General features: G+C 35.0%; 4 protein-coding genes across 4 annotated transcripts; 3 read left to right on the top strand and 1 right to left on the bottom strand.

The window, feature by feature from the left end:
- Nucleotides 1-277: 277 nt before the first annotated feature.
- LOC110693346 lies at nt 278-1144 on the top strand. The gene has a single exon (XM_021870485.1). The coding sequence runs from the start codon at nt 278-280 to the stop codon at nt 1142-1144; it is 867 nt and encodes a 288-aa protein (XP_021726177.1).
- A 5848-nt stretch (nt 1145-6992) lies between these two features.
- LOC110693349 (protein JINGUBANG-like) lies at nt 6993-8490 on the top strand. The gene has a single exon (XM_021870487.1). It carries the CDS (start codon nt 7095-7097, stop codon nt 8406-8408), a length of 1314 nt encoding a protein of 437 aa, XP_021726179.1. The 5' UTR covers nt 6993-7094; the 3' UTR covers nt 8409-8490.
- A 2171-nt stretch (nt 8491-10661) lies between these two features.
- Nucleotides 10662-13074, bottom strand: LOC110693345 (2-dehydro-3-deoxyphosphooctonate aldolase 1-like). Its single transcript, XM_021870484.1, has 2 exons — nt 12900-13074; nt 10662-11804 (listed from the first exon to the last, which is right to left on the bottom strand). The coding sequence occupies exon 2, from the start codon at nt 11770-11772 to the stop codon at nt 10900-10902; it is 873 nt and encodes a 290-aa protein (XP_021726176.1). The 5' UTR covers nt 11773-11804; nt 12900-13074; the 3' UTR covers nt 10662-10899.
- Nucleotides 13075-15092: 2018 nt separating this feature from the next.
- LOC110693344 (exosome complex exonuclease RRP46 homolog) lies at nt 15093-22800 on the top strand. Its single transcript, XM_021870483.1, has 8 exons — nt 15093-15467; nt 16170-16283; nt 16749-16849; nt 19214-19234; nt 20141-20213; nt 20421-20488; nt 20852-20981; nt 22444-22800. Exons 1-8 carry the CDS (start codon nt 15362-15364, stop codon nt 22557-22559), a joined length of 729 nt encoding a protein of 242 aa, XP_021726175.1. The 5' UTR covers nt 15093-15361; the 3' UTR covers nt 22560-22800.
- Nucleotides 22801-24569: the final 1769 nt, after the last annotated feature.

Here is a 24569-nt window from a genome sequence, read left to right as displayed (position 1 = left end):
ACTTGGCAAAACAGGACCAAAACCAACAGAATACACAGATGAATTTCTGCAGTCTGCCCCACTATATAAAAGGGTCACTGAGAGAAGCTATGGGGCTGCTCTTAACATTTCACATACAACCATCCACAAATTAAAAAAAAAAAAAAAAGGCAGGCTGAGAACACATACTAGCACCAATCATCCAGCATTATCATCCAACCACAAAATAGCAAGACTCAAATGGGTTTTAAGGCATCTGTTGCCTGCTACTCAAAATGAGGACCCATATTTTGTTGACATGCAGCAGGTAGTGCACATAGATGAGAAGTGGTTCTTCTTGAACCCAGATACAAGAACATTCTATCTATTGCCTAATGAACCAAACCCCTACAGGTGCCAACAGTCCAGGAGGTTCAAGATCAAAGGGATGTTCATGGCAGCCATAGGGAAGCCAATCTTTGACAACCATGGAGGACTGAAACATGATGGGAAATATGGAATTTTCCCTTTTGTTTATGAGAGCACAACAAAGAAAAAAAGCAAAAACAGAGAAGCAGGGGTAGTGGAAGTGAAGGCTACACAGAATGTTAACAAGGAAGCCATAAGGGAAATGCTTTTAACTAAAGTAATTCCTGCCATTAAAAGCAAATGGCCAGACCATCTATCTAAGGATGTATGGATTCAGTGGGATAATGCCAGACCACACCAAATTCCTAGGGATGATGAATTTCAAGAAGCATGTCAATCAAATGGTTTCAACATACAATTCATTTATCAACCAGCTCAATCCCCTGATTTGAATGTCTTAGATTTAGGGTTGTTTAATGTGATACAATCAATTCAATACCAATCATTTCCTAGAAATCTAAAGGAACTCATAGAGAAGGTAACAGAGGCTTATGAGTTGTTCAACCCAGTGTTGAACAAACGTTGTTGGATAACTTTACAATGCTGTATGGAAGAGATACTGAAGGACCAAGGGGGGAATAATTTCAGCCCCCCACACAAAGGGAAGAAAAGACTGGAAAGACTGGGCATGCTACCTGAAGTGCTACAAGTGGACAGGGGTTTGGTTCAACAAATTGTTGAATACCTCAACACCATTTTCATTCCAGCAGGTGAAGTGAATCAGGAAGATGAAGCCATGCAGGTGGATGCAGACTAAACACAAGTGAATCAAAGTAGCAAGGACCAAGTCAGACTGCCACACATAACCATTGAATGCAAGGTAGTTTATTTTGATTTTTGTATGGGACTCTATGGTTAGGTGTATTTTTTTATCAAAAACAAGTTTATTGTGAATGTAGGGCAATCAAGACTACTATCCTTTTAAGATGTAAAAGCTTTTGATAAATTTTATAACTTCATTTGTGTCTTGTTTACTTCAATTCTATGATGCACACACACACAACTTAGTCTATCAGAGGGTTATGATATTTCACAGAAATTGCATAGTGGTTACCTCAACAACAACTTACAATGGAAGTTGTTGGAGCAATACCAACTTATGAATTTTATGCATCAAATGAGTCCCTTCATCATTTAGATCTCTCAAACACACAAACAATATCTTGGGACTCCAAATACATATGGGCACAGGCAGCTCACAGGGGGACTCAGCAGAAGAATCATCACCCACATAGCAACAACACCATGCCCATCATAACAGAAAACAGTGTACACACAAACCAGGGGACACACAATTTGGCAGAACACATAAATTATACTCATTGGCATGATCAACACCATTACCCAGAAATCAACAACACCAACACACACATAGCAGAAATCAGGGTTAATCAACATGTCCCCAGAAACAGCCAACAACCATATCCCAACAACCATAGCATTCAAGTTCACAACAAACCAGGGTAAAACAACATAACACAAACCAGGGTAAAACAAAAAAACAAAAAAAAAATTGATTGAAGGGATAGAACATTGTTACGCTGTTGAATTATGCACAGGCTTAGGTGGAAGGGTTGCTAACCCCACCCATCTCAGCAGCACCATCATCAGGGGACTCTGCACGCTCCCTTTTTCGGCCAGACAAGATCTGGGTAGATCTACCCACAACAACCACCTCTGATGTGGTTTTCTCTAGCGGCAGGGCAGCAGAAGGGGTTTTAGAACCATCGCCCTTCACAACATCAAGATCAGGAGCCTCTTTGCTCAAAACCTCACCCTTTTTGCCCAGATCTGAAGCATTAGACCCAACACGTTCATCATCAGACTCGTATGGGGTTAGCTTTGAACCCCCACGATTGTTACGCTTCAGATCCAGGTACATAGCCGTACGCGTACCAATTAGCCTCATCTTCCCAGTTCGTCGCTGACATTTGTAGGTCGCAATAACATCCTGATCTTGTTTTCTGTCGTTTGGGGGACTCATGATTTTAGGGTTTTGACAGACAGATGTAGATGAGCACAAAGATCTGGAAATTTTAGGGTTTCAACCAACGGAGGGAAAGAGGGAATCAGGATAAGAGAGAGAATGAGGGTCGCTTGAACGAAACGACACCAGATGCAAAGTGAAGCCTTCCAGAACATTTTCCAGAAGTTAGAGAGCGTCATTAATGGAGGTTGTTGAAGCTTCATTGAAGAGGGTAGGTGGCGAGATGAATTGAATCTGATGGGAAATGAGGTGAGTGAGGGGATTTTGGTGGGAATCATTAGGGTAGATTGATTGTTTATAGGGATAAGTAATAAGATTAGGAAAGTAGGTTAAGTTTTAATCAGTGTTTTTAAAGGGCATTTTCGTAATTTCAGATGTTAAAATTTAACCAAAAATGGAAAAATATCAGTTTGTTGCACATAATATGAAGCACCTACTTTTGGTAAATGTTGCAGATAACCGTTTACGGAGGTAGTATGTAGGGTATATATACTCTTATAAATAAATGAAGATGATTCATTGATATATACACTATCTTTATCAGAAACATCATAATAGCTTTCTTTAATTTACTTGCTTTTTCGGATGTCTACAGTTTTTTACCGTTTAAAAATAAATAAATAAATATTGTCTTAAAGGTTACATCTAAAAAATTACTCCGTAAGAATAAGGTCTTGTTCACTTCACCCTAAAAAAATAATATTAAGTAAAAATACTTTCAATTCAGCAAAAGTAAGTTCAGTTCAGTAAAAATAATTTCAGTTCAGTAAAAATCATTAATTTTAAAGAAGAAATATAACAGAGAATTGGTAAAATAATTTCAATTCAGTAAAATTAATTTAAGCAAAATAATTTCAGTTCAGTAAAATTAATTTAAGCAAAAATATTTTAAGTTCAGTAAAAATAAGGTGAAGTGAACGGGACCTAAATAAGATTTCACCTTCGAACACTTAAATATTAATGTTGGTTATCACTACAAACAGTTAGGATGAAAGTTATGATAAATCTTGTAAAAAAAAAAAAAAGAGTTATGATTAATTATCAATTGTTGTTATTATAAAAAAAATTGAGTCGTTTGAAATACAACTATTATATTATTTTTATAATAAATAATATGAGCCATTCATTTTTTCAGACTATAAATTGGACATAATTAGTATTCTAATATTTACAATGCAAATATAATTTTTGTAAATTTTAATCCAACATAAAATAAATATTTTTCGAGAAACTATAAAATAAGAATAAAAATTACATAAATGAAACTAAAAATTTGATAAATTAAAAGAATGTTGGTGATAACATTTTATAGAAAAAATAAAGTATAGTTAATTACTTGGAGAAAAATACGTCAATTATAAACTATATAATCATTAAAATATTATGGTAGTCATATTTCAAACGACCACTATAGAATTAAAAAAAAAAAAAAAAAGGACTATACCAAAATTGGAAGTGTTCAACAAATAAAATATGTAACCAAACTTGGTAAAGTTTGTTTTATATTCTACGTTAAGTCGTGGATGATCAAATAACTAGTTGGTTAAAATCTGTAAAAATGATACCACTTGGGATAAAATTTTGTTTACATCCTTTGCTATTGTTACACCTTGAGACTTTTAATTGATAGATGTAAATAGGTTTCTGGGAGCAAGCTATCTTTTTCATGAGTTTAATAAACATGTCTGGCGGGGACCAACACTACAAGGGCATGGTTGTTCGAGGTTCTTTGGCCTTATGATCCTGCGCCGCGCCACGATCGTTGTCGAAGTCGTAGCAATGGAGGTGATGATGAGGCCAGGGGAAGAAGACTAAGCAAATTTTGTTCTGAATTGAATGGTGGGAGAGGCAAGCCTTGCCTGTGCTGTCTGTTGTCACTTCCATGGGTTAAGAAGAAACTAAGCTTCATTGTCACAAACTCAAAATACCCATAAGTTAAAATGTTATTTCATGAGTTTTAAACCCCTTTTGCTTTTAGGGACAATTTAATTATGGGTTTATACAAGATGCTTGGCACTTCAAGTTGGTGGTGAGTTTTGAGTTCGACATATTTTCTCCGTTTTCAATTATTTACAACCCATTATTTTGGCATATATTTTAAGGGAGATATTAAATTAGGTAAAAGGACAAATTAATTGATTTGATAAAATTTGACCATATATAAGAAGAAAACGATAAGTTACTACGGTTTAAATTTTATAACTTTATTCGTTTATTTACGTAAAAGTCTAATCATTTCAATAAATACCATGCCAAAAAATGTGTTAAAAATATAAGAAAACAGAGAAAATACAATATTATTGAAAATTGATAATAGCCGAACAAATTCAAATATGTATCACATTTTGAATGACAGGTTCTATATCTTTATTCGTTAAGATACTTGTAGGACATTTTTAAAAGACACTTGATGATATCTTTGTAATTACAGTCAACACATGTTTTTTTTTTTTTTTTTTAGTAATATGCTAAAGGTAGTAAAAATTGGTGGGAAAAGAAAATGCATGAACAATCTTTATCAATCCTAAAATTATTGATACAATATTGTTCTATATGTAACCAAGATAGTTTTGATATTTTTCTTATTATATACGGAAGTATGTACCGAAGAATAACACATACGGAGTAACATCATTGTAAAAGTACAATGATAATCCATAATAATTAATAAGAAAAGTTTATAGATAGTGATTTGAACAAATACTGAGTAAAAACATAAAGTACATAAACATCATTTTAAATAACACATAAATACTTCATAACATTTTAATTAAAAGAAATGCTATATATTACAGTACATTATAGTAGCACATAGCATTGTAACATAATAAAAGTATAATAGAGTAATAAACTGTCATTTTACCCGATTGTACGTAGATCTACGTATAATGAAATTTAACTTCTGCGAGTTCTACCGATTACTCCGTAATATCTAATTCTATGCAATCCAAATTGGGATGGAGATTCAGCTGTCCCACATCAAAGGACCTACTAGCTAAACATGCTTACTAAATCTTGATTGGCCTGGTTGACTCGTGAAATGTGAGACATGAGTGTGATATACGAGTACTTCGTAATGTATGATATAAGTAGGTCATTTAATAACTTACCTACCCAAAAACAGTTTCATAAGTTTTTCAGGACTTATTAATTTCTTGTTATGTACAAGTGCATATTTACCTATTCATGTTCAGATACGAAGAAATATTACGAGAAAGCATATCTATGTTAAGTAGAAATGTAGAATAACTTTAAGTTGATGAAAGTAAAGATCACTAATCAAAGTTTTTTTGTTTCTTTTTTTTTTTTGCCTTTGGGCTTGCTCCTAGCTTGAATTTGTTGGCCTTGGTCATCTGCTTGTTTAGTGCTTCCTAGCTATTTTGGATGGGAAATAATTATTTTTATCTTCGCATAATGAGAAAATAAGGTATATTAAATTCGATCTCAAAAATATTCTTTAAGTAATTAACTAATTAACTACATTAACTATCATCCTTCTATCATTCGTGATCATGAGGAAGCTAGACCAGAAATCTAAATTTTGTCAAAGATTGTACTTCATATTACGTAGTGTGTACATTGTACTTGAAAAAAAAAAAAAAAGTCTTGTGTACGTAGTGTGTTTATTTATGTCTATTATGGAGTAATAATTATTTTTAGTAAAGACTCATTGATTGTGCACTTAATTACATAGCCATGACAATTAATTATTGCTCATTAAGAATTGATGAACTAACTATTTGACTTGGAGTATTCTTTTCTGAAGGAGATAAAGGGTATAGGTTTGTACAGGCAAATTGAATTAATTTCCCCTGTTTCTTGAATACCTTTACCCTTATAACCTTGTTAATCCCAATGAAGGAGATTTTTTTTTTTTTTTTTTTTAAATAAAAGAGAAGTAATTGCTTAGGTAAAAATGAGAGATATTGAAAGGAAAAAAGTTTTTATAATGGTCTATTTCACTTTTTCTTTTCTTATGCCTTAATTCTTTTGCTCAATCCTCCTCCTCCCTTTTTCCTTAACCTAATTGATTTCCATTGACATTCTACTCCTATATTGCTCGTCATATATCCATTTATTTCGAGAAAAAAGTGTAATTATGTTTATAAAAGATTTATTAGGCCGATAAATTTAGAAAAGTAAGTTTAATTAGCTAATTTAAAGTTAGGGAAAAATAAGGCAAGTCAAGTTTAATCTATAGCTAAAATAAGTTCCAATGAGCGAGTATTGATAATGATTATCATTTGTGTTCAAATAAGACTTGATAAGTTTAATTAAGTGAAAATTAAGTGGATAAAATGAAACATATTACTACTTTTTTTGTTCTTTTGATATTGTGCAGAAAGTCAAACATTATTATAGTAGATTTATAACAACCTAAGTACAATGACCCGACAAATTTTGACTTTTTTTTATCATGGAATTAATAACCTTTCATGAAATTAATAACCTTAAATTTTAGATATATATGAATTATTTATATATGGAGTATATGGTGTATGTAGCATCACACAACGTATACTTTTTCTTATGTTAATGATTCATTGACTATTAGAAATAAAGTTCGAACAACTCACATAATAATTATGAAATAATGGTTAACCAACTGTTTGACGATGATTAAATGCATGGTTTTGCATGCATAAATCCTCCTCCATCCATTGCCCTCAAATAACCCTAATCCAAATTCCACTCACTCAAACAATTTTGATCTCTTGCAATGGAGGATCACCAACTCACTACCAAGAAAAACACCCTAATTTCTACCTTCTTTGATGAAAAAATTACAGAAGATCAATCATCCAACCTTCCACACTTATCCATTCAACCTTCACCAACCCCAGCCTCGGCCTCGGCCTCTTATCCTTTTCTTCTCTATTGTTGCATATCCTCGCTTTGCCATGATGATGGTGCCATCAACTCTATTGCTGTATCCGGAAACCTAGTATTAACTGGGTCGAGCACCACCCGCATCCATGCATGGCAGTCACTCGACTGTCATGCAAAAGGCTACATAAAAACTACATCGGGTGATGTCCGAGCCATGGTGTCTCATGGTGACTTGCTATTCACTTCACATAAAGATCACAAAGTGAGGATGTGGAATATGAAAAATCCTAGAGGTGATTTTGAGCCTAGAAAAGTCACAACCCTACCTAATAATATAACTGGCCATTTCAAGAACTACCCCTTTCGTAAGCATGCAATTGCCTTACAACATAAGGACACTATCTCTTGCATGGCCTTTAACCATGTTGAAGGACTACTATACACTGGCTCATTTGATAGAACTATAAAAGTTTGGAAGTTAAATGAGAAAAAATGTGTTGACTCTATTATAGCTCATAGAGGAAACATCAATGATATGGTAATCAACCAACAAAATGGGTATCTTTTCACTTGCTCTTCGGATGGAACAGTCAAAATGTGGTTAAGGGCTTATGGGGAGACATTGCATACCCTCATCAAGGTCCTTAATTTTAACACCTGCCCGGTTTATGCACTGGCCTTAAGTGTGTCACCATCACATAGAAGTATCTTGTATTCAGGACCTTCTGATGGATGTATAAATTTTTGGGCGGAAGAGAATTCGTTTCAGTATAATCACAATGGTTTCCTAAAAGGACACCATTTCGGGGTTTTATGCCTAGTGACTCTCGAGGATTTGGTGATCAGTGGATCTGAAGACTCGACGATTAGGATGTGGAGAAGAGAAAAAGGACGAGTTATTCATGAGTGTCTTGCTGTTTTAGAAGGCCATAGAGGGCCTGTGAGATGCTTGGCTGCTTACTTGCCTAAGGATAAGGCTATGATGAGTTTCTTAGTGTATAGTGCTAGCTTAGATCGAACGTTTAAGGTGTGGAGAGTTAAGTTGTTACGAGAAGTGAAGAAATTCACCGATAACTCTAGCACTCGAGAGGATGGTATGGAGAGTGAAGGAGATCCTATAGGGTTTGAGGCAAGCCCTGTGATATCTCCTTCTAGGGTCAAGAAGAAGCTTCGATATCGTAATCCTCAATTCTTCACTAGTTAGTTTTTCAAATCTTGAATTTTTGGCAATGTTAATCGCAAATTCCGAGGTATTGTAAGAAATTCAACACACTATCTACCTTGAATTTATCTACTTTTTCAGTGTAATTTGAAGTAGTAATGTGATAGCTAAATTCAAAAATAGGTATTGATATGTTATAATAAGTTCAAATCTCATCATTAAATATAAATTGTTGATTACATGGATTGTGTCACGCTGTCATCTTCGATTAACATGATACAAATGACAATATAATTATGTAAACAAAAAGTAAATTTTCCAGTTATTATTTCATTACTACTTGTAGACCCGGCCACACCCTGCTACCAGGTAGAGAAAAAAGGACTTCGCAACATGGCTTGCCAATGATCCAGCTGACTACTAATCCATCCCTGCGCTGCTCAGAAATGGTTTCATCAGTCACGTTCTCTGCTACTATATTAGACGACCCACAATGCAACTCAATCGAACATGAATCATGAACATCTCATAATAAATGCATTTAAGTAGATGTTCAAGCTCAGAATACATCACACAAATTAGAGTCCACAAATTTAATTCCTTTGCAGCAATGTATATAATCAATCAAGTGCCCTACAGATAAGGAAACTCGTTTAAAACGACAGACGTACAGTATCCAAAACAACATAAGGAGCTTTAGAATACAAGAAGATAAACTTCTGGTCACTGATGATAGTATATTTGGTGCATAGATCTAATATCAGTTAACTTTTTATAAAAATTAGTAAAGTGAAACAATTGCACAATCTTAAGACAGAAACCAAGTATATACTGATATACAACTTTATAGCTGTTTAAGAAGCAATTAACTAAACAATTACTTGAGGAAGATGTCTTCTTTGGAGGGTTGGAATCCGCAATCTACTTCAATATGAACATCGTGCCTGGTTTCGATCTATAACCTGCAACAGAAAATTATACCAGTGCATATTGGGGAGTGGATCTCCAGAAAAGTAAGTGTGGAAGGGTGCAAGGTAAATGTTCACATTGGGTAGCTGAACCCAGGAAAAGTAAGTGGGGAAGGGTGCAAGGTAAATGTTGCCACAATAGGCTTCTAAATCTCTCATAATGAATTGCTGCAACCTATGTTACTCGGACTCTTCATTTCACCTCACGTATCCGTGTCGGATCCTCGACACTTGGACATGGGTGGGACACTTGGACACTTCATTTTAGTTCAAAATCACTGAAATTTTTCACAAAATAGCAGGGTCGGACATGGGTACCCGAGTCCAAGTAACATAGGCTGCAACACTAATTGTGAACCTCCAGGTCCGCAGACATAATTTTCAGTGTTCTAGATAAGTAAAACCATCCTGGGATTCTTGAAACTCGACTGAAGAGTCACTTCACTTCGTGGAGGTCAAAACCTGCCCCAACTTTCCCTCAAGATCACTGGAAAAAAAGTACTGGTATTAACATACCTAAATCTTTCATTTAAGATACATTTTCCGAAATGATCTGACAATCCATAACTCAGAAGATCTATCTGAGACACTTTCAAATCATAAGATTTGTGATTGACCATTTGGGGATGGAGCCTTAAACATAAGGTCCCTTCAAAATCCTTACATCCTAAAATCTCAAGCTTACATGGTTACACGCTTACACCTGACCACCATTCCTTCCCTGCATTTTTTTAAATCTATCTTCAAAATCAGGAGTTCATATCTTTGTCAAATTAACAGAACCTAAATTGGGGATTACCTTAACATTTACAGTATGGATTCCCATCCCAATTCTCAAAGACTCAAAAAAGAGTCACCTTATTTAACTTATTTTCCTTTTAGCACTCTCCATCTCAGACATTACACCTTAAGCATACACACAGCACTCCAATCACCTTCCTTAATCCTTATTCCATGTAACCCATACATGCTAAAGGGGGAACAAGATCCCATCCACAAGCACAATGACATAGTCAAATGGTGAAGTTCAAAAACAATTACAGCTCCAAAACCGAAGGAAACATCCAGAAAAACAGAACTGTATAAAACTCAAGCTCACTAAGATTGACTTAAATATAAAACTAGAACTAGAAATTAACTAACGACCATCTCGACAAAAGCCGTCAGAAATTGGCAATTGTGAATTATGAATCATCTTCAATTTCTAAAGCAAACCTGAGAAGGCACCGTAGATGATCTGTTTTTTGCAGGGGTCTACTTCCTCTAGCAGCCAAGCACTGGCAACAATTTTAGAAAGAAGAACGGGGAAAGGGAAGAGACTAACTAATTTAAGAAACAATTGAAAACTTCATAAATGGCATAAATTGATACATTATAGCAATACAAGGTTATTAGCCAGTAACAATAAATCAGTTTCAGACTCTTTAAAGAGAGTAAGGCTCTCAATAAATGACTAACCTAGTTGATACTGCAAAGTTTGTAAACAAGCAGCATTTGATAATCTCAAATCCACTTAGGAAATGAAAGAATGAGCTGAGGTTACAAACCAATGATGGAAGATCTTCCTAATCACGGAATGGTGTGAGATCAATCGCAAATTGTTGCTTCCCCTTGCTTACTTTAGCAATAGCGATCAGCTCTTCCAGCAACTCCTCTAAATGCCGAAGAGGCCATTGTGTGGGTCCATCACATGGAGCACTTAATGGATCATCATGGACCTCCATGAAGATTCCATCAACTCCGACTGCAACTGCTGTCCTAGCAATACACGGAATCAGCTCCCGAAACCCTCCACTAGCAACACCTCCACCATCCAACTTCTTACCAGCAGGTTGTTGTAGTGAATGAGTGATATCAGCTACAACGGGGCAATTAGCTTCTCTCATCCATTCCAAGTTCCGGGGATCCACAATCAAGTCATTGTACCCAAACATAGTCCCTCTCTCACAAACCATCACATTTTGATTGCCAGTACCTCGGACTTTTTCAGCAGAGTTCACCATAACAGTAGAAGCACAAAATTGACCCTTTTTAATATTGATGATTTTCCCTGTTTTGCCAGCTGCAACAAGGAGATCCGTTTGACGGCATAAGAAAGCCGGGATCTGGATAATATCAGCAACTTTACCTACAGCTTCACACTGATCACTTTCATGCACATCAGTCACTATAGGAAGGTCATATGCTACTTTCACTTTCTCAAGGATTTTAAGCCCTTCAGCCATACCAGGACCCCTAAATGATTTAGAAGATGTCCTGTTCGCTTTGTCGAAGCTGGACTTGAAGATCAGAGGCACCCCAAGTTTGGTTGTTATGGCCTTAATGTGCTTAGCCATCTTCATTATATGCTCTTCTGATTCTATCACATTAGGTCCCGCCATCAAGAAGAATGGCTGTGCTCCCTTAAGTTTGGTATATAGAGCTGCCGAAGAATCCATATTCTCAGCTATCTCCTTCAATTGATTCCAAACTGCAAATGCAACAGGGTCAAAATTACTCAAATTAGTATGCTTTAAGTGAACCATTGAAATAATGTCAAGTTAACTATACATTGAAACAAGGTTGATAGAAAGCAATAACACTAGGAAAAAACCCTTCATTGCAACCCCTAGTGATCTTGATTTCTAAGATCATATCTAGCCAAGAAAGTCTTTGCCAATAATCGTTCTTGTCCTCTAGGACAATAATAATAATAATGTACCAACATCAGGTTTAAACGTACCAACAACAACATTTAGTGATATAGAATCCCTCTATCTATCCCCCAAACTTAAAGCTTATTACACAGCCAGTATCCTGAAAACCGCCAATTGATAAAGCAAAGATCCAATACAAAATTCGCGCTCTATATTCCAGTAGCCTGTTTCCAATACTAGGCGGCTTGATCGAACCCCTCAAGAATAAGTATAAGGAATAAGGGATGCAAGCCTAGTAAGTAGCTGCAGTCGCAGGTGTTATTTCTTAGAGGCCGGGTGGTGGAACGATCGATTCAATCGAAAGGCTACTACTTCCCAGCCTTCTGTGGACCTTTCTTCTCTTATGATTTTTGCAACTTTCTTGAGTTTAGTGATTGATATCAAAGAGAGTCTCAGTCTAGTAGTCCAGTAGAGTTGTCACTTAACTCCATTTTCGTAACTAATCAAGGGACAAAAACTGATGCAACACTCAATTTCTGAAATTTTCAGATTCCTTAGTCTCCACCGACAATGTTGCACAGTGTAAAGCATTTAACCTCAATCAAAAATTCATACTTACAGTACAGCAATTGGCTTACTAATGCAGTAATACTATTAGAATTACAACCTCAATTGAATCCAGTAATACACAAATTCAATTGAATCCAGTAATACACAAATACAATATGAATCCAGCTATTACTCGAAAAATTACGTAAATATAACGAGATCGCTAGTTATAATCTCTCAAAACTTGAGCATTTATAATCAATAGTTCAATGACTCACCTTAAAAGAACCCTAAATCAGTAAATTGATTAGACAGGAAATTAAATCAACGCCACTAGATTGTGAAATTGATATTCGATGATTTCAGGAAAAACAATTTACCTCGGAAGGTGGTTTAATGGAGGAGAGAAGCTCAGAAGCCGCTTCAATGGAGATCTCAGAATACGGTTCAACGGAGGAGAAATAGAGGAAGAGCGCAAACGTGAAAATGATCTAAAACGGAAAAAGGAAAAAATAGATCTAGGATGATGGTGGAATACTAATACAGCACCCTACAGTTCTAACTCCCGCGCAGAGTATGACTGTATGAGTGATTGTGGGAGTGGGAGAAACGGGGTTAGCTTTTATTTTATTTTTTATTTTTATTTTTATTTTTTAAAATTTTTTTTCTCTCTCTTTTTTTTTTACAAAAAGAAAAAGGATTGCACTTACAATCAATTCCTAGAAAAATTAGAATTCCAATACAAGTATAAATTACCTTAGAACTAGATACATCGCAGAATCGATCAATGATCGCCTTAATAAAAAACTTCATCCGAAGCAATACAATCTGTGAGTTAACACTAATTCGGCTATCAGTATATTATGGTTAACATTAGTGAAGACAAATAAGTAAATAATATTTTAAAGGGTATAATTGTACAAACACAATTCATAATAGTTAATTAATTAAATCACACACGTTAAAGCTTAAATGCTATATTAGGAGCATATAAGTAAATAATCATTTTAGGGATAGTTAATTTGGATACTAATCAAATGACAATTTTAATTTATCAAATGACAATGATATAAATATTATCATATATTCACAAATTATTGCTTATTCACAGATTACAAAAGATTTTAAATACTAAAATAGTAAAAAGACGGCAAAAACTTGAGTTTAACAATAATCTCTTACTAAAATCTCTCCAAAAGCTTAAGAATGAAAATTGTAATCTAAAAAACGTAGCTAATAAAGATTACAAAAAAGTTTAAATACTCAACCCAAAATTAACTCAAAACATGATTCCTAAACGCCTCTAGAAAAACACGCGCCCGATCGGGCGAAGGGTCACCCGATCAGGGCCGCATTTTTCTTCACACCGCCTTTCAGGGGCATCCGCCCGATCAGGCCACAGGCCGCCCAATCGGGCCTGGTCTTTTTCTTAGGCTGAGTCTTATTTTCTTTTCTTCTTTTGGGCTTCAATTACTTGTGGCCCAAATCCTCTTCCTTGGTCCATTACTTGGACCAATTCCACAAACCAAGCCCTTAGTCACCGAAATAATCGGTCTTGGGCTACAAACAACGGTCATGAATGTGATCATAGCTTCGATATCTCGTAGTAGCCGGAAACCATAAAAATCACCAACAAATCGGGGAAATTCCTACAAAATACAATGTCAACCCTACAAAACACTCGAAACCACACATTAGTACTAAAAATAGCCCCGTAGAGCTCAAATATGTATAAAAAATGACCGTGGAACGGGGGATAAAATAGTATATAAAACACATATATTAGTAAATAGGATTTTATATCAGCATGAAATCTTTATATATGAGAATAGGACTTATATAGATGCTATAATGAAATATAGATACACACAATACTAATTCCCATTACATTATAAAATTTGCCAACCCTAAAAATTGAAGAAAGAGAAAATTAAATTACCTTTTAGATTGGGTTTTTGACAACGCATAACAAGACAAACGCTGTTCTTGGCGAAATTTCTAAAAGGATCTAGGATCAAACACTTGATCTACAACATCCATTGATGAAGATAAATACAGGAAACAGAAAATTAAAACTCAATCCCTAAACCCCAAGCAATTCAACTGTTCCAGTATTTTTAGAAAACCCTAAAATTCAACAGCAAATCCCTAATAAAATTAAGGATTTTGATACTGAGGGGAAGAGAAGGATTGAAGAGAAAGAGGAGCAGACAAACCTTGAAAGCGGGAAAACGAAGCTTATTAGGGAAATGACAAATGGGAACTTAAAATAGAACGGGTAGACGATCCTTATATATGAATATGTGTATACGTATTATCGTATTTCCATACAAAGATTCATAAAGACATGAAATTTCAGCATTACCCCTATGCTGGGACATCACCGTGCTGGATTGAGACTGACTCGCATATATATTACCACATGTGCATTTCATTTTTGTATTTTCCTCAACATGATGTAATTTTATTTAAATTTTAAAAAAAACTTTTTACATTTGGAAATGGATAGACCCGGATTCAGAAGATCCATAAAAACAAGGGGTAATTGAAATCGGCGGATTTGCCCGTTAAACCTCTATTTCCGTCGCTCTTAAAAATGTCCCAATTCTCATTAGCTGGAAACACACTATAAACCCTAGCTAAACCCTAAAATCCCCAAAAACTCTTACCCTCCATAAATTTCTGCAATTAACTCTTCAAATCGTTCAATCTTGCTATTTAAATTTGCGTCATCTAGCTTTCGAACCCTAAAATTGCTAGCAATTTGGTGCAATTATTAAGCAAAGAGCGAAAGCATTGTCGGAAGTAGAAGACGAAAAAAGTGAGGAGAGAGAGAAAAAAAATGGAGGTTGATAGGGAAGATGGGCGTACGCCAACTATGTTGAGACCTTTGGCTTGTTCTAGAACTGTCCTTAATCGTGCTCATGGTTCTGCTAGTTGGTCCCAAGGTAATTTCTTTTAAATCTTTCTGGGTAATTTTTTCCTCAAATTTGAGTATTGTTTTATGTTTTGATTCACGTTTTGTTGATATTTTGGGTTAATGATGAGGGGGTTTTGATACTCCCTCGGTCCGGAATTAATTGTCACGTTGATAGTGTAATTTGAACTAGCAGTGTGACGCTGATTGAGAGGGTGTTTGATGATTATTTCTGTCTATGTTGCAATGTAGTTTGTCTTGAATGGATTTTGATAGCGGGCCATTTTTGTTGGGTTTGCTATTTTCTCAAAGAAGACAATTTCTTCATGCATTGTTTGATATCAATTAAAAATTGTTTTTTCTTCTTGTCTTCAATGGTGAGTGCTTCTTACATTCTGTAATGCTTGAACTTGCTGCATAAATGCTTTATTTAAAAGGAAGATCGTAGAATGTGGGCCGAGTCCACTTGTTTTTCTTTGTGATTTAATGTTGTATGTGAAGGATCAATATTCAAGCTCAAATGACCATTAGAATTTGGAAGTGCTAGACGTGTGTTTCACCTTGTAAAGCGACAAAATTGTTGAATCTAGATATTGTTATTGTTTCGGGGTCTGGATAATGCCTTGTTCTAATGTAATTGCATAAGGGTTGAGATTTTTTGAAGATGGGTTCACTTTTTATATTGGATATGATGTTGTTCAGATGTGTAATTTCGTATATTTTTGTTTTATAGGGGATACCAAAGTGTTAGCTGCAGTTTATGGACCAAAGGCTGGGACTAAGAAGAATGAAAATCCAGAGAAGGCTTCAATTGAAGTTATTTGGAAGCCCAAAATAGGACAAATTGGTAAGGTTAGCTTAATATTGTTTAACATCCATGCTCTCGCTTATATGTTAACCCTCGTGAATCTGATTAGCTACTACTGGTGTAGAGTATGCATTCATGAAATTCATGTATTTATATGTCAATGTTCATTTTATTTGTTGTCTCTACTTGTTAATAATTGCTTCCATTTGCCAAATACTGCTGATGAATTTTTAGATAAGTTAAAATTCGAATATGTTGCAACGCCTTTCCTGAATTGTGGTTATTAGGGAAATGATCTGCTTATATATGAATGATTTTTAGTCAATTTTATGTGTATGAGGATATTTTTTTTGCCGAATGTTATAATCTTATCCAATTCTCATTGGTTGTTCCTTGATGGTTTTTGGTGACATCCCTGGACATGCATATTTAATTGATTTGAATTTTGTTCTCCCCTAGACCTAGTATCAGGATTCAATCATCTAATAACATTTTATCAACTAGGTAAATTGGAGAGGGAATATGAGATGATTCTGAAGAGAACATTACAAAGTATCTGTATATTGACTGTCAACCCAAATACAACCACCTCAATAATTGTTCAGGTAAGGCTTTATTTTTTACTTGCTCTTCTGCATTGGCTCTTTGGATGCCATGAATAAATATTTACACAAAATCCTTTGGACTCAAACTGATTATGTTCTTGTTCCACCTAAAATCGGTTACTGTTGCAATTTATGAGTATCTGCTTTGTGTAATATATACTCGGTAGTTATTTGATGCACTGTTTCTGACTTTTCTTGCGACCTTGTTCTCTTTTCCTAATTGTTATATACAAATATGTAAAGATTTTGTTTTGGTAGGAATTTATTTTGAAAATAATTTTGATAATATATTAGACACCTACTTACTTCTGATGTTATGTTCCATTCATAGTCTTGAGTACTTCTATTAAAAAGAACAAAAATGGTCTTTTCTCCATAGTGACATTCTTATTCACTTCTATTGTTATCACACAATACGTAAGAAGATTGTCTTGCACGGCTTCTGTTGTGGACCTTGTGGTTACATTGATGAATTGTTCTACAGGTTCCATCTGATTCTTTAGATCTTGAGGGAGTTGGAATTTAAATAACATAAAAATAGTTTTTATTTATTTCATTATTATTTTTTTTAATGTTAAACTTGGGGGGGGGGGGAGGGGGCTTTTTAAGTTGCTTGAGAAAATACTCTGTTCTATTTTCTTCTACCTATTTAAAATTTACTGGCCTTCAAATTTGTCAAACTATCAGTGAAGATCCTTTACATTATGCATCTGCAGAAGGCATATGATGTTATACACTTGATCTCTGAATATCAGGTAAGTAATGTTGAAATTCAAGGTAACTGATGCCAGTTTCTCTGCAGAACCCAGAAATTTGTAATTTTTTTTTTTTTTAAAAGGAAAAACCTTTTAAACTATGGTGAATTTTGCATACTTTTACTTTGCAACATGTTGCGGAGGGGCATTAGGGGTGGATTTAATCAAGGATGAAATGTGGGGTGTTTAATATACTTTCTGACATAAAAGTTTTTTGGCCAAGTGAAATGTCTTCTTTATTATAATCTCCGAGGATCTTGCAAGAATATGATACCAACAAAACCAACAGTTACATAATTATGATGTACATCTCCCCTTCAAGTTCCTAGCATAAAAGCATTTTATAAGGTTTTGGTACTGATGTTTGTGTGTGTGTGTGTGTGCGGGTGCGAGGGGTGGGAAAGCAGTAAGTGGCTTTAGTGCCTTTTATGCTCTTCACCTTTTTGGCTATGAAAAGGGGTTGAAAACCATTATAGGTCCCACTGTTAGATTAATCACATCTACCTTGGTTTTTTTAGGTTTCCAAACCCCTAGATTGTTTTCTCTAAACCTTAGTGTTTTGGACTATAATAAACCTTAGTGTCCACTATTTCTTTTTTGTGAATATAATTTTTTTTTTTCAAGGAAAATACATATAGCAACATTATCCATTCCTGTGAATTTATTTAATACTATTAGTCTTTAGACTTTTGAAGGGAAGTTGTATCCTTCAGTGCAAGCTGTATATGCCAAAACATCTCAGTAAACTCTTATAGGGGAGATCTTGCTTTTTAACCTTTTAAAACCTAGTGTACAGTGTACTTGAGGATTTTCTCTGAAGGGAATTATGGGGAGTTTTGGAATAGTTCTAATAACTTTCCAAACAGAGATACTTTTGTATATGTTCCATCCCATAAAGATATTTCTATCAAACTCTACACAAATAGTAAGTGCAATTGGTGTGTAAGGTTTAGCTTATAGAATGCTAGGATAAGAAGAATGGCGAAAGATGTTGGGTGAATACGCTATATGCATTTTTTTTTTCAACCAAATAGACAATAAAATTGGACATATCATTATTCAAAGGAGGGCATTCGTTATGGTGCTGATGGATAAACATTAGGAGATTTTGAATAATTTATGGAGATAATGAGCGTTGCTCTTACTTTCTCAAGCCTATATCATTAATAAATTTGTCGTGTAATTCTTAATTTGAGATAGGGCATTCTCAAAGATGAAATCTGTTTGCAGGTAAACGCCTTTAACGAGTGACGGAGACCAACTAATGTTGTTAATTACATTTATTATCTAATGTTTTGATTGCTCCTTCTCATGTTTGTTAATTCGATGTGAGTTTATTTATTAACTGAAACCACAGCCAAACTACCCCCAATCACCACTAACTCACTACAGTTTTAGAAAGAAGAAAATTGGAGCGTTCAGAAATTATCTTATTGTATGTGATGGTGCTTGCAAATATTCTTTACTTATTTTCAAACTGAACTGCTCTTCTATAACAAGCCACCAAATTGCACCTAGCATATCAATCCAACCCTTTTCATGTCCCCACTCCCCACCCATATTGGAAAAAAGGCTGTTGTAATGTTTTTTGTGTGTGTTTTATTTGCAGGTTGTCAATGATGATGGTGCTGTATCCTTAAATTAATCTACATACATAATGTCTTGTTGTACACTTCGATGTTCTTACTATTTTCTTATCAACTTTGTCTTCTAGTTTTACCTGTGATTTTTTTATTTCCCCTGTGTTTATTTTATTTCCAATTTCCAAACTGCTTGGCTTCTAGCTGATGTGGTGCTGATAATGAGCAAAAATTTGACCACTGACCTTGTGTCCTTGTTTACATACTTGGTTTAATCCCTAGTTTGCTTTGCTTTTTTTTTTTTTTTTTTTTTTTTTTTTTTTTGACAGGAAGCAAAAGCCTTTTATTAAGCTTTACTAGTCCATGTGTAAGAAATATGCCTTGAATCAGGGACCGAGTTGTTACACGGTCGTGTAGTCCATTTTACACGATCGTGTAGTCCGTGTTACTATGTACTCTTCAATATACACAGCCATGTGGTTCATGGTACATGGTTGTGTAGTTCCGCTACTACAAAACTTGTCACACGGTCTGTGGTTTAGGGTACACGACCGTGTAGCTGGGCGCACTACTTTGCTCTGCGATATACACGGCCGTGTGGTTCAAGACTTCAAGGAACACGACCATGTGGTTTTGGTCCGTGTGGTTATTGTTTGGGCTTTTGGCCCAAATCAGTTTCTGTTTTAGGAGAGTATTATAAATACCACTTAGGGTTAATTCTAGTCACCATGATGTTCATTATCAATCTGAATTTCCTCAAGATCAATAAAGCTTCTCTCTCGCCTGCCCGTGGACGAAGCCAAACACACTGTTGGTGAACCACGTAAATCTGTGTGCTATTTATTGATTTTGCATTCGTTAATTTGTTCTTTCTCACATCCTTTACAACACCATAAATCTAAATCCAATCACAAGATCTTTTATCATTAAAATTTCCTTGACTGAAACTGCACTAGCTTCTTCCTTGTGCAATTAATGCTGCTTGTGCTGCACTTGTTGATGCTGGAATCCCTCTGAAGCATCTTGCTGGTATTTTTTAACTCCTTCCTCAATTAGGTGAATGACACGAATGTTTCAAATTTTAAGTCTTGTCTAGATTTAAACACCTTAGTGTAACAATAAGATTTTTCATGCATTGAGGTACTTTTGAGAGCCTTAGACGTGTGATTATGTACAGATATCTTTGTTTGTAATTTTTAATTTTTATTATAACAGTACAGTTATTCTGTGCTGCAGTTGCAATATGCTGTTGTTTGGCTGAAACAGGATGTATTATATTGGATCCTACAAAACTAGAAGAGCAGGTAACTGATGCTCTTTTTTTTTTTTTCCTTAAAATTCTGTATGGTATCTTACTAACTGGTGATTGGCCAATGTTTCTTAAAATTTTGAGAAGAATAACCATCCTCTCATTAAGAAATAGTAATCTAGAAGTTAAAGGCTTAAAATCTTTAAAAGGTTCTCAATATGTGAAAAGTTGGACTATAGCTACTCCTGTTTTCAGTCCACCAGGGCCTACCCTCTACCCTAACTTAGAGAAGCAAATTCTTATTTGTTTTTATTATTATAATTTTTGTTTCTGGTGTTGAGGGGAAATGTGAGGGGTTATGTGTTGCAAATTGTGAATGGAACATCTACTTCATCTGAGTATATTTGTGTGCTGGCAGAAAATGAAGGCATTTGTGTATTTGGTGTTCCCAAATTCCGTGTTATCAGTTGTACAAGATTCAGGCCCTACAAATGATGAACCAATGGAGCACGGAATTATCACATCCGTTACCCATGGAGCAATGTCAGGTACTTGTCATTGTTAATTGTACATTGCCCTCTCTCTGTCACAGCCAATTATATGAACGCACGCATGCACATGTAATATAAACCGCTTAATATTGTAGTAAGCATCATGAAGTAGGTAGTTCTTCCCAATTTAAATATGAGGTGTTGAGCCTTTAATATATGAGCTGCAATGACACTTAAAAGGGACTTGATAGGGCCATCTTAGTTGTCCTATTCTCTATGCAGTTACATTGCTACTATAAGCAATGTATAGCTTTGAAGATATTGTTGGATGCTCTTGGGTGAACTGGCGTGTAATTGCCTGCTTCCCAACCCCTGTCGTTGGGTGGCTCTTATGATAGATGTTAACTTTACATTAATGCACTTAATTTCGTAGTAAAGACTATGCCTAATTTTTGGGTTTAATGAAAGGGTGGTTGATGGGTTCATTAATTTTTAATCAACATCTTCACTCAGGCTTTGTCATGTATGAACCAGGATAATTTGTCATTCAGAATTATTTCTGACGCCCAATTGCTCAACAAGAGCAAAATATTTACTCAAGCATTTTGGAGCAATTAACCAGTGGATAAAAGTTAAAATTAATTTTATAACAGTTTTAGAACTCACTACCATTTTTCTACTAATGAACGGGCAGACTTAATCCAAGAGTCACTTATATCCTGAGTATTTTTTTATCTTTGAAATGGAACTAAGTCGCATCTAGTGTAACTTCCATTAGGATACTCTTATTTGTGGAGATGGATTGCCAGATTATTGCAACTGGTGTATGCTGTAATAACTTATTTTTTTCAACCAATCCTTACTTGGTCTAGTGGTTATTTGGCTATTTCCTTATTTCCTCCTGATCTTTAGGTCATGGGATTAAGTCCAGCCAGAGGCTCTTTGGGGGTAGGACCCTAAACTGCTTAAGGGAACTCTATTCTTTATTCTATTCTTTTGGAGCCTTGCATCAGTGTAATGCTTACTTCTTGTTTATAATGTTTACTTTGCCTTCTCTTTTGAAACATGGTAGAACTGAACTTTAGGCTCTAAATATGCATGGGTGCTGGGTAGTATGGTTCCACAGTAAAATTGTTGGCTATATTCATGGTTTTTGTTGCATACTCCGTATATGATTACCATAAATTTATGTGTATTTCCTCCGTTTCAATTTGATCATCTATTTTGACTTTTTATAGTCAAACTTTTAAAACTTTGACCAAAAGCTCACAGTGATATAAATATAGTCATGTAGATTCGTCTCAAGGTGTAGTTTTATAATATCAGATTTTTATAATTTTTGTTAATATATAATTTAATATATTGATGGTCAAATGTGTATCTTAAAGGCCGTGCAAAGTCAAAATGGGAGTTATGGGACTATCAAATTGAAATGGAGGGAGTAGAGTTTTTATTGGTACCCTCGTTTCTGCATCATCACCAGTTTTAATGAGATTTAATCTATACCTTTCTCTTGCAGTTGATGACTATTTTAACTGTCTCAAGAGCGGACGAGCTGCAACAGCAAAACTCTCTAATTTTCTAAGAAGCCGCTTGCAAAATCGTCTTCCAAGCGACCTGCTTGGGGATACATGATTTATCTGGTGAGGTAAATTGTACGATTACTGTCGTTATGAGATAAATTTTTCACATAGTTACTTCTTCCTGTATCTACTTCCATCTGATATGAACAGCTGTACTTTGTATTATTTATTTCTAGCTGAGTCTGCATTACTTGTGAGTGTGACATTGAAAGCAATTTTACTTCTGGCTTTTTAAGCTCAATATTGTCAGTATATTTAGAGTTCTTCATTAAGCTGTAGCTGCAATATTTAAAGATAATTACTGTCACTGTCTTTTAATGATCAAAAGCTAGACTGTCAAACAAATTTATGGGTTCTCAGATGACAGTAAATTCATTTAATGTAAAAATCTAATTGTGTTGGTGTTTTGAAATATAGTAATGTTCATTTTAATTCCAACAAAGTCGTAATGAAAATGGTAAGATTTTGTCCGGGAAGAGGATATAAGTTTCAACAAGTATGCCTATTACAGTATAAGGATCAAATCTAATGTACTAGTATTCAATCTAATGCACAACCGTTTGTTGGTTGAGCTGCACTTGTATGATACCTCTGTTAGAGTTTGGACTGCTGCTATATTCGAAACTTACATCCTTAGTCGATTTTTACAACTATTATGCACATCTTTGATGACCATCAAATATCTTGTTGAAATTTACTAATCCCTACAGAGACCCTAATGGCCTAACCATTGCCATCCCTAATTGGAACCAAACTAGGCCAAATAAAATATCTAAGCAAATTTAAAAAATGTTTGTCAACATTTGCTGAGATTTTTTATTTGGCCTAGTTTTCATTTTTTGTCTAGGATAAGTATGCTTCAAATTCTAAAAGGTAAAAGAAAATTATAAGAATCTTAGAAACCAAGTTAAAATATACAAACACTTCCTTCGCCTCAAATCATCTGTTTTATCTTTTTTATGCCAAATATCTAAAATTAATGTGTTTCACTCTTTAATTTTGTAATCATCTTCGATTCCACACTTGAATTTATTTTTTTCTACCTTTTCACAAATCACAACTCTTAAAACTTGTGTCATAACTTATGGAGCAAGTACATAAGGATAAAAGAGTATAATTTTTCCCTTCTCATCCATAGATGGGACATGCAATATGGATTTGAAATAAATTGAAAGAGAAAGAACAAAGTAATGTCGTCCTAATGCAAACTGATTTTATATGATGGAAGAAAATAAATGCACACATGGGTTGTGTTAAGAATTTAAGACGACTAGTAACTTATGGGTAAAATAAGTACATACAACAATAACATGTAGATGCCTCAAAGAGTGAGGGATAACTCAGTTGATTAGAGTTTTTTTTTCTGATTTCAGGAGAGTTTGGGATCGATTCCAATCACCTACCCTTATGGCTCTCTAAATACCAAAAAAACAAGTAGTAGATGCCTCAGCTTATATATATATATATATAGAATGATGCCCTTGTTTTGAATGGACAAGAGTACAGATTGGAACCAAGCATAGCCTGATCTAGTGATAAGGTTTGCATCTTACAACCATGAGGTTGTGGGATCAAACCCCACTAGAGGAACTTTGGGTTGGGGATTCCCTTACCTTTCCCCTCCATTTTCAAAGTGCCTAGCCCGATAACCCGGGCTGGGAGGACCTGTGAGGTTTCGGCCTGGTAGTAACTTATGGATAAAATAAGTACATACAACATTAACATGTAGATGCCTCAAAGAGTGAGGGATAGCTTAGTTGATTAGAGTTTTTTTTTTCTGATTTCAGGAGAGTTTGGGATTGATTCCAATCACCTACCCTTATGGCTCTCTAAATACCAAAAAAACAAGTAGTAGATGCCTCAACATATATATATATATATAGAATGACGCCCTTGTTTTGAATGGACAAGAATACAGATTGGAATCAAGCATAGCTTGGTCTAGTGGTAAGGTTTGCATCTTACAACCATGAGGTTGTGGGATCAAACCCCACCAGAGGAACTTTGAGGTGGAGATTCCCTTACCTTTCCCCTCCATTTTCAAAGTGCCTAGCCCAATAAC

Source organism: Chenopodium quinoa, unplaced genomic scaffold (assembly GCF_001683475.1).
Source record: "Chenopodium quinoa cultivar QQ74 unplaced genomic scaffold, ASM168347v1, whole genome shotgun sequence".
In the NCBI taxonomy this organism is placed as follows: Eukaryota; Viridiplantae; Streptophyta; class Magnoliopsida; order Caryophyllales; family Amaranthaceae; genus Chenopodium; species Chenopodium quinoa.
This window is presented reverse-complemented; position numbering and strand designations above follow the sequence as displayed.